This window comes from Quercus lobata, chromosome 2 (assembly GCF_001633185.2).
Source record: "Quercus lobata isolate SW786 chromosome 2, ValleyOak3.0 Primary Assembly, whole genome shotgun sequence".
In the NCBI taxonomy this organism is placed as follows: domain Eukaryota; kingdom Viridiplantae; phylum Streptophyta; class Magnoliopsida; order Fagales; family Fagaceae; genus Quercus; species Quercus lobata.
Genome location: NC_044905.1, coordinates 26,788,420 through 26,808,221, shown reverse-complemented (window position 1 = coordinate 26,808,221; position 19,802 = coordinate 26,788,420). Strand labels below are relative to the sequence as shown.

Genomic DNA, 19,802 nt, shown 5'->3' with positions numbered 1-19,802 from the left:
CCCCACAACCCCTTATAAGGTCATAGACAAAAAACAAAAGACACTTTGTTTTCTTAAAAAAGAAGAAGGGCAATCTACTCTTAAAGCAGTGGGGTTTAGTGAAAAAATTGCTAGGAATGCCCTAGCAAAGATGATAATTGTTGATGAGTTACCTTTTAGGCATGTAGAGAAGGAAGGCTTTAAGTTTTTTGTTGAGGTTTTGGAACCTAGGTTCACTATCCCTTGTCGCACCACTGTTGCTCGTGATTGCATGCATCTTTATTATGAAGAGAAGAAAAAATTGAAAAAAGCATTTCAAAAGCAACGAGTATGCCTAACCACTGACACTTGGACATCAATTCAAAATCTTAACTATATGTGTCTTACTGCTCATTGGATTGATAATGATTGGAACTTGCATAAAAGAATCTTAAATTTTTGTATTGTTCCTAATCACAAGGGTGTCACAATTGGCAAGCATATTGAGAAGTGCTTGCAAGAGTAGGGGATAGATAGGATATTTACAATCACACTTGATAATGCAAGTTCAAATGATATTGCCATACAATATCTGAAAAGAAAAACTAAGGATTGGAAGACCATCATTTTGGATAATGAGTTTTTGCATATGAGGTGTTGTGCACATATTGTTAATCTTATTGTGTGTGAGGGCTTAAAAGATCAAAATGAATCAGTTGTTAAGATTAGAAATGCAGTGAGATATGTTAGGTCTTCTCCATCTAGGCTTCAAACTTTTAAGAATTGTGTAGAGCGTGAAGAAATTCCTAGTAAAAGTCTAGTATGCCTAGATCTTCCAACTAGGTGGAATTCGACCTATATGATGTTGGAGGCAGCTGTAAAGTTCCAAAATGCTTTTGAGCGGCTACAAGAGGAAGACTCACAATTTGACTCATATTTCAATGATGATGATAATGATGAGAATGAGGTTGGGGTTGAGGATGATAATGGGAGAGGAAAAGGGAGGGGGAGAAAGAATATTGGGCCTCCTAATGTGCTTGATTGGGGAAAGGCTAGAATCTTTGTGCAATTTCTAAAACTTTTTTATAAGGTGACTTTGCGATTTTCAGGCTATTTATATGTCACATCTAATGAATTTTTCCATGAACTTGTGTTAGTGCAATCTAAATTGTTGACTTTAAGTAGAAGTGAGGATAATATGTTAAAGAATATGGCTGCTAGCATGAGAAAGAAATATGACAAATATTGGGAGAATATTAAAAATATCAATTTTTTGTTGTATGTTGCTGTTGTGCTAGACCCTCGTTATAAATTGAGATATATCATGTTTTCCTTTAAACAAGTTTATGAGAAATCCAAGGCAGAAGAACTAACGGCAATGGTGGAGGCAAAATTAAAAAAATTATATGAGCACTATCTTCAAAAGGATACTAGTGCTAATATTGCAAAACCTAGTGTAAGTCAAACTTTTGAAGAGATGGATGTTGATGATGAGGAGGAAGATGATAGCAAGTCATTTTCCTTTCAATATAAGAAACACTTGGAGGAGGCAGAAAGTTTGGAGAATAAATCTGAAGTGGATAGGTTTTTGACAGAAAATTGTGAGGGTCTAGGCAATGCCGAATTTGATATTTTGGCATGGTGGAAGCTTAATAGCCACAAGTATCAAATTCTCTCTCAAATAGCACGAGATGTCTTGGCTGTTCCAGTCTCCACAGTGGCCTCTGAGTCAGCTTTTAGTACTGGTGGACGTGTACTTGATCCATTTCGAAGTTCTCTAACTCCAAAGATGGTGGAGGCTCTTATTTGTGGACAAAATTGGTTGCGGTCTTCACCAATTCCAATCAACCTTCGAGAGGCTATGGATGACATAGAAAAATATGAAGAAATTAAGTCAGGTAACATTTTTTTTTAATTATTTGTTGAAGTTGGTTCATGGATACTTTAATTTAGTTCGTTTTGATTAATTGCAGTAACATGTTTATTATATGTAATATTTTTATTTCAAAATTTGCGGCTTTAAATATAAAAGATGTGGAGAATTGATTTAGTTGATTTTGAGGAACTTGGCTTAGGCAGGTAACATCCATTCTCTATCTTCATTTGCTTAAACTTGATTAGATTGATTACATTATAAATTATAACATTAACAATATAATAACAGAGTAAAATCAAGTGTTCAAATGCTTGTTGCCAGTGTAGCTCATAGGGATTTACCATTGCATCATTATATTTGGCATTGTTGTACTTAAAGCAACTTAGGATTATGTGCAATTTTCATTATCTTATATAGATAACAGTAACATTCCTAATTTTATCTTATGTTGTGGATGATTGATTAGGTTGCTACTTGCTTTGGAAGAGTTCAACTTAACTTTTGGAGTGGTACCAAGCTTGAAGTTGATTGATGAAGTCTATTTTGTGAAGAACTTTTGTTAGAATTGAGTTTATTTTCAGTGGGTTTAATTTGATTACATTATGGCTTTTGAGACCATACCATTTTGAAGTTTATTTGTTATGTTGGTATGTTATTATTTTGAATCCTTGATGTGACTTTGGGAATGTTAAGACTTTGAGTTTGTTGATTTAATTCTACTATTTTTAAATTTCCTAAGTTGTAAGGCAGAGCCTACTTTTGTTAGAGATGATATATCTCTTTTTCATTGACTCTATGTTTGTGTTGGAATTGAGATTATTCAATGAAATCTACCTTTAGTTTTTTGTGTGCATTAGTTATATTTTGAGATTATCAATAACAAATTGTAGTTTGTGATAATTAAAAAAAAAAAAAAAAACATTGTTAATGCCAACCCGCCTAACCCGCCTAACTGAGTTGAAACTGCCAAAATTTGTAACCAATCCGCCGGATTTAGAATTTGGTGGGTTGGTGGCGGATTGGAATTTTCCCAACCCGCTAGTAGCGGATTGGATAGAAATATTAGCCTTTACCCGCCCAATCCGACCCGCGCACACCCCTACCTGAATCTGAGGTGAGTCCCTTTTCTTCACTTCTCTACTCTTTCTTTTTCGCACGCCTCTGCCACGGGTCTTTTGTTTTTTACTTAACAAAAATTTTTTTTTTAGGAGGAGCCTGAGCCTCTATCTATATATCGCCCCACTGCCGAGGAGATTTCCGCCTCCATGGGTGTACCTATGGAAGGCTTTTTTGATGGGGCTGAGGTAGTATTAGCAACGCCTGCCCCTTCTACTGCTGCACACAAGACTCCTGCCAAAACTCCCACTCCTTCTGTCGAGCCGGTACCTAGAGAGGGTATTCATGTCGAAGGGGTTGGTGAGACTATACCTTTACTTGCCGAGAGACCCACTCCTTCAAAGGGAGCCATTCCTCCTGCTGCTGTTCAAACTAAGGTCACTTCTCCCGTTCTGCCGCTTGTGGTTTCGACTAGTGACCCTTTTACAGCTATCTCCCAGGCTGCAAAGGGTGGTGCCTCGCTTGTTGTTACTCCTTCCTCCATTCCCGGCTCCGCTACTTGTGGCCCTGATCCGGACTTATCCTCGGAAGGATCCGATGACATTCTTGAGGATCCTGATGATGCACCTATGTTGAAAAAGAGAATTTCCGATTTTGATGAAGAGGGGAGTGCTTCGCTCGAGCCTGACTTCATGGGTACGTATCTCTCTTCCCCTTCTCCTTTTTTTGCTGTATTTGCGTTTCATTTGCATACTTATCTCCCCGCTTGCAGAGACTTCTGAGGGGCCAGAAATTGCAGCAGGCGTGGGAATGACTGCTCTTGCCACACCCGTAGCACCTATTCCTGCTGCACCTTCAGTACCTGTTTCAGCCATACCTACTACCCCTGTTTCTTCTGTGCCCGCAGTACTTGTTTCTGCTACACCCGTAGCCCCCATTCCTGGTAACTTTGGCAATTTTCCTTCTCTTCTTATTTCATCTTCTTTTTCTGCAAGTCTTCTCTTCCTGTGCCATTTTTTTTCATTTTGCCTTGCATTTCCTTTTTTTTTTATAGGTCCACTCCTTACTATCCCTTCTCAGTTTGAGGCGGGTAGTAGTTCTGCCGCCATCCCGGATGATGCTGCGTCCTTCCTTGTCCACTTTGACTAGCCAGAGGTTAACGACCTTGGTTCGGCAGACTTCTGGGCTTCCGGTCCTCCTTATGTAGACTTTTATGGCTTCTGAGTCCCTGAGGACTGCGTCTCACACTTAGTGATGATCTATAGCCGTCACAGCAATTTTATGCAGGAGTTTCGCCTTGGTCGTTCTGCTAAGGAGCATTTTTGAAAATGCTAGGGTGTGTGCTGAATGACATCGAGCATAACTTCATTGACTCTGTTTCTGCCAGGAGGATCCTGCAGTGAAGGGCCGTGATTCAAGAGCTCATCAGTGTGGGTTTCGCCATGGAGTTTGTTCTTGAACATCTACGTGAGGTTGCCCGGGCCTTTTTCATGAGGAAAGTTCAGCCGGCCGTTGATGCCATAGATGCCCATATCGAGCTTTTGAAGAAAGAGGTGGCAGATTTGGAGGGTCGCCGTGAGCGTCTTCTTTCCGGCATTAGTGGTCCTAGTCGCTTTGGAGATCAGAGTCTCATTTCCAGACTTCATTGATGATGGCACCGTTTCCTTTCCTTTTCTTTGTTTTCTCTGTTTTTGTTATGTCACACAGAACACTTATATGTTTCCTGCCGTAGTTACTTGGCTTGTGTTTGCCACAATTTGGGTTTGTAATAATGCTACACTTTGCTACTTTTTCTTTACTATTGCTATGACATGATGCTAATATTTCATACTTTTTCATTGCATACTCATGAAAGCACGTTACAATTTCTTCTGCTACATAGTTACTTGGAGGAATAAAAGAAAAAGTAAAGGAAACATAAACAAAACTAAGGAAAGGGGCAACCACATAACTTTCTTCTTTAAGGAAAATAACACTTCAGCCATTTTCCATTGATGGGATCCATCAAGTCCCTGCCATCCATTTGAGTTAGGCGATAATACCCACTTTGATGCGCTTCCCTTATTACAAGGGGTCCCTCCTACTTTGGTGAAAACTTGGATGGTCCTGCCAGACCTCGCCTGACGTAGTATGCCACTTTTAACAGTAGTTGTCCTTCCGCAAACACTCTTTCCTTGGTCATCCTGCTGTAGGCTTCAGTCATCTTCTGCCTATATCTCCGGCTGCGTTCCTGGGCTTCTTCCCTCTTTTCATCAAGTTCTTCCAGGTCCTCAAACCTTTCTGCCGCGAAGACTTCTCCCTCTTTTTCTTTTTCTCGCATCTGTGGCTGATTTTGGTGATTTTCTGTAGGCCCAGAGAGCATCTAGCAGGTGCATCGCCCATCCTCCCACATACTCTTGGCTCATCTTGCTGATGATCTTTATGAGAATTTTGTTTGTTGCCTCTGCCTACCCATTCCCTTAAGGGTAATAGGGTGATGACCTGTGGTGCTTGACTTGGTAGAACTCTAGCATTCTCCTTACATCACTGTTGACAAATGGTGTGCCATTGTCACTGATGATCCTGTGGGGCACCCCAAACCTCACAATTATATTTTCTTTGATGAAGTTTGCCACTGCTCCTCTTGTGGCCTTGCGGAGTGGTACTGCTTCCGCCCACTTAGTAAAATATTCTGTAACTACCAATATCCATATGTACCCACATGATGGTGGGTTGACTAGCCCTACCAAATCTAGCCCCTAAGTGTGGAAGAGCCGTGGGGTGACCATGCTGTGCAAGCCTTGTGGATGGGTATGAATCAGGTTGGCTTGTACCTAGCAACTGTAACACTTTTTTACAAATTCTACCACATCTTTCTTCATGGTTGGCCAGTAGTAGTCCATCTACAGCAGGCATCTGTAAAGCTTTTTCTTCCCCTGATGTTCACCACATTCCCCTGAATGTACTTCTTTTATCATTTCTTTAGCCTCTTCAGGACCCAAACACCTCAAAGGGTCTCCATCATATCCTTTTTTGAAAAGGACCGTGTTATGCAAGAAGTAACGTGTTGCCAACCTCTTAAGCTTGTACCTTTCACTGTGCCTTTGTGGCAGGACGCCTTCTGTTAAGTACTGCATGAAAGGGCTTCTCCAATCCTCGCTGATGAACACAGCGTAACTCTCCTCCCTGTCTGCCATAAGCTGGCAGGTCCCACACTGGGTTTGGACTTGATCTGCGTCTTTACCCATGCTTGGCCAATAGAAGCCAGCCCTCTGGAGTCTGCGGTAATGGCTGACTTCCCCGCAAGACCCGCAAGTCTTGTCGTGTATTTTTTTCAATTTTCTCAAGGCTACCTCCTAGCCCACGCATCTGGATAAAACCTTACCTGGCATCTTGCGGTACAACTCTTCTTTTACCAAGGCATAGTCTTTTAATATCTTCAATTCTGCTGCGTCGTCTCCCTTCACCAAGGTTTCCTTTATGGGGATTCGCCAATCCCCTTTGCCCTGTTCCTCCCGGAACTTTTCCTTCAACACCTCAATGATGGATTCTTCCCTCTTGCTGACTTCTATATTAGTGCTATTCCCTTTGAAGATTATTTGCGAACCCAGTGCAGCTAACGCGTCTGCAAACCGATTTTCATTTCTCGGAGCATGTTCTATCTCAAAGGTTGAGAATTTCTCTTCCATTCTCTGGGCCATCACTCTGTACGGGGCTAGGCTGGGCTCCTTTAAGGAAAAACTTCCTTTGGCCTGGCAGACGACCAAGTTTGAATTTCCCAGTACCTTCAAATGTTTGACTCCCATTTCGAGCTCCGTGGCAAGCCCAGTTAGATAGGCCTCATACTCTGCCGTGTTGTTTGAACAGGGGAATTCCAACTTAAATGACAGTGCCACTGCCTTGTCTTCTTCATGATACAGAACTACTCCCACCCCTTCGGAATGGGTAGTAGAAGACCCATCAAATTTCATTACCCACTGTACCCTGACTTCTTTTGCCATAACTACTTCCCCTAGAACTTCATCATCTAGTGGGAATTCTTCCTCTCCTGGAAACTGCGCCAATAAATCTGCTATAGCCTGACTTTTCACTGCCCTAGGTGTCCCCATTCTCAAGTCGTATTGTGATAACTGTAGCAACCATTGGGATATCCTGCCGAAGAGAATCGGCAGTTGTAACAGAGCTTCAATGGCATGTGACTTAGTCATCAGCCACACTTCATAGGCCAAGAAATAGTAACGCAACCTCTATGAAGCGTATACAATGGCTAGGCATGCTCTCTCTGCCTTTGGGAAACGAGTTTCTGCATCTTTTAAGGCGCGGCTGATATAGTATATTGGCTGCTTGATACCACCTCCATCTTCCTGAGCGATTAGTGCGCCGATGGCGTACGAGTTGGTGGCCAGATAGAGTAGCAGTGGTCTTTTATGAATAGCGGCCTACACCGTGGGGAGGTTCATCATTATCTGCTGTAGCCTTTTGAAGGCCGTCTGCTACGCTTCCCCCCATTCAAAACTTTGCCCCTTCTTAAGCAACTTGGTGAAGGCAGAGGTGATTGATGCCAACCCAAGGATGAATCTCCGGATATATGAGACTTTTCCTAAGAAGCTCTTCAATTCTTTTACTGTGGCAGGAAGTCTCATAGTTGTTATAGCCGTGGCTTTGGCCGAATCCACGTCTATGCCTCTGCTGTGAACCAGGAAACCCAAAAATTTCCCAGAGGATACTCCAAATGTGCACTTGAGGGGATTCATTCTTAACTTAAAAGTTTTGCATCTTTCAAATACTCTTTTTAACACCCGAAAGTGTTCTTCTCTCCTCCTTGACTTAACCGCTATGTCATCCATATAGTCTTCTAGCTCCTGGTGCATCATGTCGTGAAATATGACCGTCATTGCTCGTTGATAAGTTGCACCCGTATTTTTTAACCCGAAGGGTATCACAGTATAGTAGAAATTGCCCATGGGTATTCTAAAGGCAGTTTTTTCTGCATCCTTTGGCGTCATCTTGATCTGATTGTACCCGCTGAAACCATCCATGAATGAGAACATGGCGCTTCTTGCCGCGGAATCTATCAGTAAATCCATGTTCGGCAATGGGAATTCGTCCTTTGGATAAGCTTTGTTAAGATTTCTGAAATCTACACAGCATCTTATCTGGCCGTTCTTCTTCTTTACTAGTACTATGTTGGATAGCCAGCGAGGATGCTAGATAGGCTTGATGAATCCTACGGCTAGCAACTTCTGCACTTCTTTGACTATCTGTCCTTCTATGACTATCTACCTTTCTATTTCTGTGTGAAATATCCTGGCAGGCTGGGCCACCGGCTTGGCCTCTGGGTCCACATTCAATGTATGCGCAACAAGCCCGGGATCGAGCCCTGGCATTTCATTGTAATCCCAAGAAAAAATGTCTTTGAATTCTTTTAGAAACAGTATGAGTTCTGACTTCTCCTTTTCTGTCAGGCTTGCACTAATTGAGATGGGCCTTGGTTCTTGCGAGTCAGACCCTAAGTCAACCTCTTCCAATTCTTCCTCTGCCATAACCTAGATGTCCTTTTCTGCCATAACTGCCTCACCCTTCTCTTCTTCTTTTCCCAAACTTCCTTCAGCAACGCAACACGCCAAACTCTTGTGTTGCCCTTTTTAAGTGGGACCCACTTGCATCTCACCTGTGGGCCCCACACACCTTCATAATTTATAGACAATCTTGCTATCAAGGCCTCGGACCCTGATGCACTGAGGTATTTCGTCTGGCTCTACGGCAGACACTTCTTTCCTTTTCTTCTTTCACGCCAGTAGCTCTCTTAAATCAGGTTCTGGGTCATCTTGAACATCCTCCCACCTAGGCACAAAGGTGCCTCGTGGCTTTGCAACCGAATTTTCTCCAGATGGAGCCCATTGGTCATAAAACATGGTTTCCACCAAGTGGGCTTCTGCCTGCTCGAACGGCGAGGGGTTCGCCGCAATGCGTACCATCCTGCCATTCAATCTTCCCTTCACACATTGGTGGTAGGTGGACGGGACTAGTCGATGTTTGTGTAAGCAGGGTCTTCCCAAAAGCACATGATAAGATACTTCCGTTCTGACCACGTGGAAGCAAGCTAAAGAGGCTATAGGGCCTACTTTCAACCATAACTGAATGTGGCCTGCGGTGTACTCACCTCTTCCACCGAACCCCGTTACTTCCATCGGGCATCCTTGGATCTTTTTCTTTGAAATTCCTGCCGCTTGCAAGGTGCTCAACGGAATGAGGTTTACGGAAGCACCCGTATCCACCAGGGCCCTTTTAATGGGGATTTGATTTATAGATGCTGCTAAATAGAGAGGCCTCCTATGGTCTGGGTGCCCCACTTCCATATCCTCACTGCTAAACTTGATTTCTGTTGATTCCTGCAGGAGGGCCCCGTCTTCTGGCATTTCTGTTGACAGGCATTCCACCTCTGCCCCGGAGGCGATGCTTACCAAAGCCTCCGTGGCTATTTTTCTTTCTTTTGCTGTGAGTCCTAACTGGTCAAATAGATTTTTGAACTTGGCACTCTGCTGAAGAGTGGTAATCGCCGCGGCAGGCGGGGCCAAGTTTTCTTCCTCGTCTTCTCCCGGGTCTGCACATATCACCACTACTGCTACACCCTTTCCTTTGTGGTTTGGGAGTGGGTTTCTTTGGACTTCCTGCTGGGTCAGCTCTAATGTGCCTTCTTTGATCCTACGGTGCACCAGCCTGCGGAGCGCCCAGCATTCTGTGGTGGGATGTTGTACATAGTTGTGCAAGTGGCAAAAGCGAGGATCCCTCCTTTCTTCTTCCATAGGCTCTCTAGAAACCTGGTTGGATTTAAAGATCCCGTCTACTATCCATTTGTCAAGTAACGCATCCAGCTCCTTAGCAGTACATGGTAAGGGTGGGGGCGTATCATACTCCCTCCCCTTTGTTTTCCTTCTCTGGTTTCCAGTGGACACCGCCATAGCCTGCGGTGCGTTTCTCTTGTCTGAACTGGGTTTCACGGACTGAGCCGTCTTTCTAACTTTCTGCAATAGCTGTGCGAACTAGGAAATCTCCAGATTCTCCAGGACAGCTCTGAACTCCCGAATCATATTGGTCATGCACATTTCTACCAACGTCCTTTCTTCACAGTGGTCATAGCAATCAAGTGCTATGTCCCTGAACCGTTTGATGTACTCCATCAGATCCTCTCCATTCCTTTGCTTGGTTGCTTGCAAAATTGCAAGCGTCACCGTTTCTTCCCCGTGAAAGTATTTAGTGTAAAATACATCCACCATGTCATCCCAGGTTGGGATTGATCCTTGTTTTAAGCCAATGTACCAGGTGTATACCCAGTTGCACAGTGACTTTGAAAACTCCTGTAGACATAAGTCTTCGTCTACTGCATAAGGGCTAAGGGTGTCAATAAATTTCATGTGCTCTACTGCACTTCCCTTCCTGCCATCGTACTGGGTAAAGGCCCTTGGTTCATACCTCTCGGAGTACGGCTTACTGAGTACTTTTAGAGGATAGGGAGGTCTTCGTGCGTAAAACCTCTCCTTTGGTGTTCTGGCTCTCTCTTGCTCCAAGAGAACCGCTACCTCAGCCATGGTAATGAAACGCTGTCCTACGTTTCGAGGGACACCTCCTGCCAGTGTCTCTTCTCTGTCTGCCACATGATCCGGATCATGCTGGCTGCCTTTCTCTTTTTTTTTGTCCGCCTTCAATTGACGGATCTCTTCTATCATTTGTTGCTGCGAGTGCTGCAATGATTGCAATACTTCAACAAAGGTGTTGACATTGTCTGTGGGGACTCTTGTCTGAGGCTGAGGATCAGCCCCTGTTCTGTTGGCACCTTCTGTTTGGTTAAGTTGCTCTTGGTGAGGCGTTGTTGGCCTAGATTCTGCTTGTGAGGGTACGGCACTCATATTCCGTGTCGTCCTGGACTTTGGTGGCATTGTTTGCGAGGGGCTCTGTTTTCTTTTCCTTTGCCCCTGTTTGCTTCCCAATTCCCCAAAGAAGTCGCCAATTTAATGTAGGGGCCTTTTTTGTGTATGGTATATTGGGCTGCCTCTTGCGGTGATGGGCTGGGCTGCCTCCTGCGGTGATGGGTCCGAATATTTCTGAATAAGGGAGTTGGAGCTGGTCCAATTGTAACTCAACTTGGGTCAGTTTGTGCACAAACTTATACCTTGTTTGCCATGAGTAAACTTACGGCAAGCAGAACTGTTGCAGACGAATTACGGCAGGCAGATATAATAATGACCAAAACAGAGTACTTTGACTATTTAAATAAATGGCTATGTAATACCTACTTATGAAGCACGATTACAATTATGATAATGTCATTGCACAAAGAAAAGTAAAGGAGAAAGCAAATAATATAAACTAATCCAGAATGAGCATAAATCAAGTTTTAAGTCTAATCTGCCGAAACAAAGCCAAAGAGGGAAAACGCCTCTTCTCAATGCAAATAATCCCCTTGGAAAGAGATCCTGCCATGGGGATTAATGGCTTTGAGGGAGTCGGACTTGAATGATTATTTCCCAAAAAGAAAGAGTCCTTGTTTATGTTTTTGGAAGAAAGTAAGATTTGAAAGGGGAGAGAGGGAAATTGATCTACCGGTGCATGCCTACTGTATTACCTCTCCTTCTTCCTTAATTTTCTCTCTTTTCTTCTCTGTTTTTTTTTCTTATCTTTTTTCTCTTCTCTTTTACTTTGTTTTTCTTTCTACCACGTAAAAAATGCTCTGTTTTCGATCCCCTTTTCAGGGCATGGCAAGGGCCCTTTTATAGTGTCTGCTGTGACCAATGTTTTACTGTTTTGCCCCTTAACCGTCTTTGTCTGGTCTGGGTGTACTTGCCGACCACCAGGTCTGTGCGACATCCACCCTTGCCAGACAGAGGCAGGTTTGTTTCGTTCCTATATATATCGTAACACTTCTTCCTGCCACGGTATTAATGCTTTCTCTCTCTACTCTCAAGGCATGCACCCAACGGTTCCCCCTCAAACTTGCCTCTTTTGGGTGGTCTATCATCCCAGCAGGACGTACCTCCCAAAAGGGCTTGGGCAGGAACCGCAAAATAGATCTTTTCCCCTCTCCCCACCACCAAACCATACCCCCTTTACCTCTTACCTCTGACCCATGGCCCCACCATGTCCTATATTGGATGGGTACAGACTGGTGGTGTCTGGGCCTTGTGTGTGCTTTCCTTTCAGATATGTCCAAGAGTCTGCCTGCTGCCCATGCGTCTGCCGTGATCTGGAGACTCTCCGTCTGCGTTTCCTGACCCTTCATGTGGGCTTTTCTTTGGTTTCCCGCTCCATTCAGGAGTTGGGCTTCGTATGATGATGGGCCTTACATTTCTTTGGCCCACTTTTGATTTTCTTTATTTCCTGCTACGTTGAACTATTATTCCTGCCGTAATAACTTAATCCTGCTAGACCTCTCTTTGGGCTAGCCATTTATCCCTTTCCTTAGTGGCCTATTATGGGCACTGTTTTGCTTTTACTCATGGGCTCATATGTCCCTTTGGGCATCCACGGCCCGATTGCTTTCTTTAGACTTCCTCAGCCCGTTTGCTAATTCCACACTCCCATGGGCTTTTTTACTAATTTTATTGGGCTTCCCCGACCCAATAACCTTATTCTTATCTTTGGGGTTCATGGGCCTGCCATAAACCCCTTACTCTCTTAGTTTGCATTGCCTTGGGCCTGCAGTGGCCCTTTCTCACTATTCTACCTCATACTCTGCCCATGGGATGCTATTTCTTTCTTTCCTGACTTCTTTGAGCCCGCTTGCCTCTTCAAGACCCATTTATTTATTTGTTGGGCATGTGATCCATTATTCCTGCCGCTTGGGCCTAATGGGTTTTTTGCTATTTATCTTGTCAATTCTTTGTAGCCCTCATTATTGGGCTTTTCTGTTTGCTTGGGCTTCCACAAATGGCTCTCAACAATTATCAAAAACAAAATTTTATCCCAATATTGGTTTAATTAATCATTGTCAAGTTTTATTAACTTTTTTTAGTTTACGTTTTTTTGGTGTTTTGGATTGTTCCTATATTACATTTATGATTGTTCCTATAATAAATTAAAATATAATTACGAAATACATTACTCATTATTAGATTAGTTTAAATTGTAAAAAAAAATTAATAAAACCATCATAAAAATAATTATTACGCGCAACGCGCGGGTTCGTAGCTAGTATTACTAAAAGCTGAAGCGTAGCGTTTAATGATGCTACTCTCACATTGCGCCACATTAGCTGCCATGTCATTCTTTTTTTTCTTTTCTTTTTTAAAATATAATTTGTCCTACAATTTTAGAATGGTTTTTACAATTTTCAACCCTATAAATGCAACCCACTACTTATTTATTTACTTCCACTATCACCCTATAATAAATTTGTATAATTAATCCAGCTCACCTCTTATTTATTTAATTCCACTATCAAGCCCAACCCACTAAAAGCTGAAGTGTAGCGTTTAATGCTGCTGCTCTTACGTTGCGCCACATCAGCTGCCATGTCATTTTTTTTTTTTAAATATAATTTGTCCTATAATTTTAAAATGGTTTTTACAATTTTCAGCCTCATAAATGCAGTCCACTACTTATTTATTTACTTCCACTATCATCCTATAATAAATTTATATAATTAATCCAGTCCACCTCTTATTTATTTAATTCCACTATCAAGCCCAATCCAAAACCTTTTCAGTTTAGTTTTAGGATTTTGTGTGAGCCTTTTCAGCTTAAAGAAAAGGAAAAAAAAAAAAAAAAAACGTTGAAGCCTTTCAAGTTTTAGGGTTTTTTTTTCTTATAATTGTTTTTAACATTTATTTTTTTAATATTTACACTTCTCCAACCTTTCTCTCTCCCTTACCATTTCATCTCTCCACTACTTCTTCAATCCTTCTCCCTCCCTTACTTTTTCATCTCCCCACTACTCTCTACATTAATATCATTCTTCCTCTTTCCCTTCATCTTACTTTATTTTTGTCTCTTCTTATTCATACCCTCTTACTATAAATTTGTCACTATCTCTTCTATTCTATGCATAGTTTTCCCTCACAAAAAAAAACGGTTCCCTCTCTCTCTCTCTAAATTTTTTGGTGGATTTTTTTATTTTTCTTGCATCTCTACTTTAGGTTGATAATTTTTTATATTCTTTAAAACTCTATTTTGGGTTAATGCGATTTAGTTTTGTTTTTTAAATTGTGATTTAGTTTTGTTTTTTAAATTGTTTTTGTTTTAATTCTCTTTGATTGTTAAATGTTATCCTATTGCGTTCTAAAGAATTAAATATAGCATATAAAAATATAATATTATCTATTACATAGCATGATTTAAATAATTTGGTATTTATTCTGTTACATAGCATGATTTTTTATAGTGCTCAATTTAGATGTTAAACTATGAGACTTTACTAATTTTGGTTTATTTTCTAATCCCTTGTGGTGGACAAAGTACTCTTAATAGTTATATTAGAAGTACTCTATAATGCCATTTATTTAAAGAAAAGTAAAGGTTAGCCAAACGAAAATAATCGGATGACAAATTTTAACTTTTGCAATTTTATTTTTATTATTATTATTTTATAACAATGCATGTATAGAAATTTAATTCTTAGATTTTGCTAATAATTGTTTATTTGATAATATGTTTTGGGCGGCCGAAATTATAATTTTTACAAAGAAAATAACTTTAATAGATTATCAAAAAAAAAAAATATCCTAATATTGGTTCAATTAATCATTGTTAAGTTCTATTAATTTTTTTTTAGTTTACGTTTTTTTGGTGTTTTGAATTGTTCCTATATTACATTTATGATTGTTCCTATAATAAATAAAAATATAATTACGAAATACATTACTCATTATTAGATTAGTTTAAATTATAAATTTTTTTTTAATAAAACCACCATAAAAATAATTATCACGCGTCGTGGGTTTGCGGCTAGTATTACTAAAAGTTGAAGTATAGCGTTTAATGCTGCTGCTCTCACGTTACGCCACATCAGCTGCCACGTCATTTTTTTTTTAAATATAATTTGTCCTATAATTTTCTGAGAGTGCTTTTTTCTTTAGCACACAGGCCCAAGGATCCTAGGCCAAATAGTTGTATTTTGGTGGACTGGGCTTGGTTCACCGCAGCTAAATGGGGGCTGATTACGAACCAACTTGTGCGCAAGTCACATAAATCTCCTCAAGGCAAAAATGCGATTCCTCCTAAGTAATAAAATACCATTATAAGTGTTTTAGTATCATAAAATGACCCTTTACTCTTACAAAATAAGTAAAATAGATGTTCATAATATTCACAATGAGAAAGAGATTGAAATAGAATATTTAAGGCTTATCTTTTATCGTATAAACATTTTAAAGAATTCCTTCACTTGGTACCCCGGGCGTACTGTCGTGGGATCCCGGGACGTACTGTCGTGGGATCCCGGGGCGTATTAGGCCTGTAAGAACCCAGAATCTCTGGTTCTCTGCACTGTACAATCTTTCTCCATGCTTGTTATGCAATGGAGTTTTGTCCTTTCCTTTTACCTCTATAGGTCCTACACAAGAACAACTATACAATGCACATATCTTCAAATAATTGTTAGTTTCTTAGATTAGGATATATATATATATATATATATATATATACATATACATATATGTAAATGAATTTCATAAGAATGATTCAGCCACGAGGATCCTGGCCCCAATTCTCACAGACTTGGTGCTTTTGCACAAAACTTGTGGGATTTGGAACTCAAGTCTGAGTGGCTTTACTTGGGCAAAAGACTTAGCTTTACAAGCAAGAATATATGTATTGAGCAGCAAGAAGCAGTAAAGGAAGATAATATGACCTTTTTACTGGAAATCTAAACATAAATTGGGCCTTAATGTTGATTCTTCTTGCTGCTTGAATTGGGTCTTCTTTACTTTTCATGGAATGGGCTTTCTTGTGAAATTTTAGCCTTCAACATTAGCCCCCCGAGCTCGTGGGTTACCTGTAGCCCACGCACGAGAAAATAAATTGTTTTTGGACACTTTTCTGGTTTGTAGAACCAATGTGTAGATCAAATAATTCTTGAGGGAAACTCCAAAGGAATTGCTACACTTCCTTCATGGGATGAACTAACATGTTGCAAAAGATTAAAATTCACCTTCATATTAGTATTAGGCTGTAGATTGGTATTCAATAAATCAACTTTTTCAAACTAACAATAATATATGCAGATATATATGTATAACCAAATTATATTGGTATCGCATTTGATGCTAAAAGTATATTTTTAGCACTAACGTTTTTTTTTTTTTTTTTGCTAGCAATTCTAGGATATGCCTTTTTGAAAGTAGCATACAAAAATCGTGATGAATGCATATTAAATCTTAATATAAGATAGCATAGCTTTGTCAACAAGATTTTGTTTGTTTTACAAAATAGGTTGAATGAGGGGAGCCCCCATGAACTTTGCCAAAGATATTCTATGCATTGTAATACATGCTTGCTATGGCTAAGGTGAATAACACCAAGATGTTTGCCCCATAAGATTTTTAGTCCATGAATAGTGACTTACCAATGGGACCATGATATCATAAATCATTGAATCAAAACATACTGATTTAGAGTCTAATCAAGGTTAGCTATTCTTCTCAAAATGTATTAAGAGATAGAAACTTCCCTAAGGACATGACTTAGAAGGCTTAGGAACATCTCCACGCCTTGCTTTAGCTAAAGACCTTGCTCTTCTGGTGGATGCTCTTGATCTTTGCCTCATTCTTTTTCCAAATTGTGAGAGATTATATAATATTTCAGATTGCAGTAGATTATTACATACCATGCCACCAATTATATTGTTGTTTGAATTGCTATATTCCATATAGTTCATAAGCCAAAGAAAATAATAGTGGCTGAACTTATGTACAGTAAAGTTTGCACTAGACTTCTTAATTTTCATCAAGTAAAAGATATATCTAAAGAAAATTTATAATCTTGTTTTAACCCCCAGTGTATGCATTGGAAAAGCCAATTGCCAAATAAGATATGGCAATAAAAATTACTTCATGTATATGAAACCATGTGAGGATCTCAACCACACAAGAATTCCAAATTTGATTTTTGATAATTGGTCAAGTAAGAAGACCAAAATTTTTAGAATTTTCATTTTAATCTATATGAATAAAATATTAGTGCATGGGTGATACGTCTTGCACAACATTTTGCAGTGTTTTGATATATTCAAACATGGTATTAATGAGTGGGCTTACCGAAAGGGTACCTTTCTTTTGTTGAGTCGAAATACCTCCAAGCCTTTGGTGAGTTTGCACCTTGTTGGAGGAGGGAAATGTTGCTAGCTGGTTTGTAATGTCATTGACTAATCTCTTTGTATAGAGACTTGCAAAAGTATCCATGCTTGTGTGGCTTTGAGTGATGTACTCTTAGAATTTTTTTTTTTAAGTTACACCTTCCTTGCTTCTTTAGGCTCTCTTGAACCAATTCCTTTCAAGGAGGTCAATCTTGTGCACTTTACACACCCACTTTTGGGTTTTCATACCTACTCAAGGCTCTTTCTCTTTGTACCCCTCGTTGGGCTTTGCTTACAATTTGCATCCTTTGCTAGGACGTGCTATGGCTTGTACCTATTGCTGGTACGTGCTACAGTTTGTACCCAGTGCTAGTATGTGCTACAAGTTGTAGCCAAGACTAGGATATGCTTACAATCTGCACTTTTACCTATTTCTGGTATGTGCTTCAGCTTGTACCCATAAACTTTTGCTTTTGACCATTTTCTTGGTCGTACTTGGAAACTTTTGCTCTCGGCCAATTTCTGGGCCATGTATTTAGAAAAATTGTTCTAGGCCAAGTCTTGGGCCAGGTACATGGAAAGTTTCCTCTTACCAAGTCCTAGGCCATGTCACTTGGAAAAATCTGTTTTGGTCAAGTCCTGGGCTAGGTACATGGAAAATTTTCCCTTTCCCAAGTCCTAGGCCATGCCACTTGGAAAAAATCTGTTTTGCTCAAGTCCTGGGCTAGGTACATGGAAAATTTTCCTTTTCCTAAGTCCTAGGCCATGCCACTTGGAAATTTTCTGTTTTGCTCAAGTCCTGGGCTAGGTACATGGAAAATTTGCCTTTTCCCAAGTCCTAGGCCATGCCACATGGAAAATTTCTATTTTGCTCAAGTCCTGGGCTAGGTACATGGAAAATTTTCCTTTTCCCAAGTCCTAGGCCATGCAACTTGGAAAATTTGTGCTTTGCTCATTGAATTTTTTCAATCTTCAGAAAAAGTTCCTTCGTAGCCCCTCATTTTCAAGTGGGCTTACTGAACTGATTTCTTTTCTTTTCTTTAAAGGGTTGAGGATTTGTTTTCTTCTCCGAGGATCTTCTAAAATATCCTTTCTTGGCTGTGAACAAATTCTTTATGGAAAGAATCTTCTTTTATGAGTCATCTAAGGTTGCTCTCAATGGTAGACTGATGGCCAGGAGCTCCACCAAGATGATTCTGTCATGGTGTTTTCTTCAAGTGGGGGATCTTCATACGGGGATCTTCGTACGGGGATCCTGGAAGAGGATGACTTCCTCTAGGCATGCTCGTTGAAGGCTGTCTTCACAAACCTCATAGTCTGTTTCTTTACAAGGACCTCTACCGCTACTACTTTTTTAGAGATCTTCTCACTTAATAGGTATTTCTCTTCTTCAGGGAACTGGGTCAGTGAGTTTGTTACAGCTTAGCTCTTGATAGCTCTGGGGATCCTTCAGACCTATGTTGTATTGGGAAATTAATATTAACCACCTGGCTACTCCTCAAGATTCCAAGGGCTGATTGAGGAGGGTTTTTATTGGATGAGAGCTTGTCACCAATAGGATTTGGTGGGATGAAAGTAATGATTCAGTTGTTGAGATGCATAACTGCCATACACGCCCTTTCTATGTTGGGATACCTCATTTCAGTGTCCTTCAATGCTTTGTATGCTTGGGATCAAGATCCCAGGTACAAAAATAGTGATTTTGCCATGGATAGTACCCATATGGTAGGTAAATGACTCATGATCTGTTGAAATTTTATGAAAGACATTTGGTTGCCCAACTCCCCATATGAAAATATTCCCCTTCTTCAACAGTTTGGATAGTCCACTAATGACCAAGGTTGGTCTTGGTGTGAACTTCCTAATGTAAGAAACTCTTTCTAAGAAGCTCTTGAGTTCCCTGATCGTGGTATGCCTCTTCATGGTTGATATTGTTGTTGCCTTAGTTGGATCTATGAGGAGATCGATGTTAGGTAAAGGAAATTTATCCTTTGGATGTGCCTTATTTAGTTTGAAGGAGTTCACGCCAATAAATCTTCATATATTATTATTTTTTTTTAATAGCTCCACCAGTTGCTTTTTTTTTTGGTACTAATAACTGTTTGTTGATTAGGATGTGCCCCAGGTTCCTTGAGTCAGCCCCCAAGTTCACCTCTTTTAGTTTTTCCTTTGGTAGGATTTATGCCTTCCTTTCCATATCTGTAAGTTTCTCCAGAACCTTCATAAGTAGTATATTAACCTTCCTCCTTCTGTCTTTTTCTGTCCAAGGAATCCCTCAAACAATGGGTATTGCTTCTTTCTTCTGGGATGGGAGCCCCCCGGGATCCTAGAGATGGGAGCCCCCGGGATCCTAACAATGGGATATTCTCCAGTTGGAGCTGATTCACCATAAAGTATATTTTCCACAAAGTTTACTTTGTGCTGGATGAAAGGACTAAGATTGACAGCGACTTTTGTGGGCTTCCCATTCAATCCCTCTTTCACGTACTAGTGGTACATTAAGAGGATTAGGCAATAGTTGTGATGTCATGGTTGGCCTTTAGAGCTAGTTGTAGGTGTCCTCCAGTGGTCTCTATATCTCCTCCAAATCCTGTTATTTCCATAGGTGAGCCCAATTATTGAGCTGTAAGAACTGATAGATGCACT

General features: G+C 40.5%; 4 protein-coding genes across 4 annotated transcripts; 2 read left to right on the top strand and 2 right to left on the bottom strand.

The window, feature by feature from the left end:
* Positions 1-607: 607 nt before the first annotated feature.
* On the top strand, positions 608-2,397 carry LOC115962153 (zinc finger BED domain-containing protein RICESLEEPER 2-like). Its single transcript, XM_031081043.1, has 3 exons — positions 608-1,856; positions 2,010-2,037; positions 2,301-2,397. Exons 1-3 carry the CDS (start codon positions 608-610, stop codon positions 2,395-2,397), a joined length of 1,374 nt encoding a protein of 457 aa, XP_030936903.1.
* Positions 2,398-3,099: 702 nt separating this feature from the next.
* LOC115962143 (endochitinase A1-like) lies at positions 3,100-4,039 on the top strand. Its single transcript, XM_031081032.1, has 3 exons — positions 3,100-3,586; positions 3,663-3,833; positions 3,945-4,039. The coding sequence occupies exons 1-3, from the start codon at positions 3,100-3,102 to the stop codon at positions 4,037-4,039; spliced, it is 753 nt and encodes a 250-aa protein (XP_030936892.1).
* A 2,186-nt stretch (positions 4,040-6,225) lies between these two features.
* Positions 6,226-6,978, bottom strand: LOC115962132. The gene has a single exon (XM_031081022.1). The coding sequence runs from the start codon at positions 6,976-6,978 to the stop codon at positions 6,226-6,228; it is 753 nt and encodes a 250-aa protein (XP_030936882.1).
* A 1,680-nt stretch (positions 6,979-8,658) lies between these two features.
* Positions 8,659-9,831, bottom strand: LOC115962123. Its single transcript, XM_031081011.1, has one exon. The coding sequence runs from the start codon at positions 9,829-9,831 to the stop codon at positions 8,659-8,661; it is 1,173 nt and encodes a 390-aa protein (XP_030936871.1).
* Positions 9,832-19,802: the final 9,971 nt, after the last annotated feature.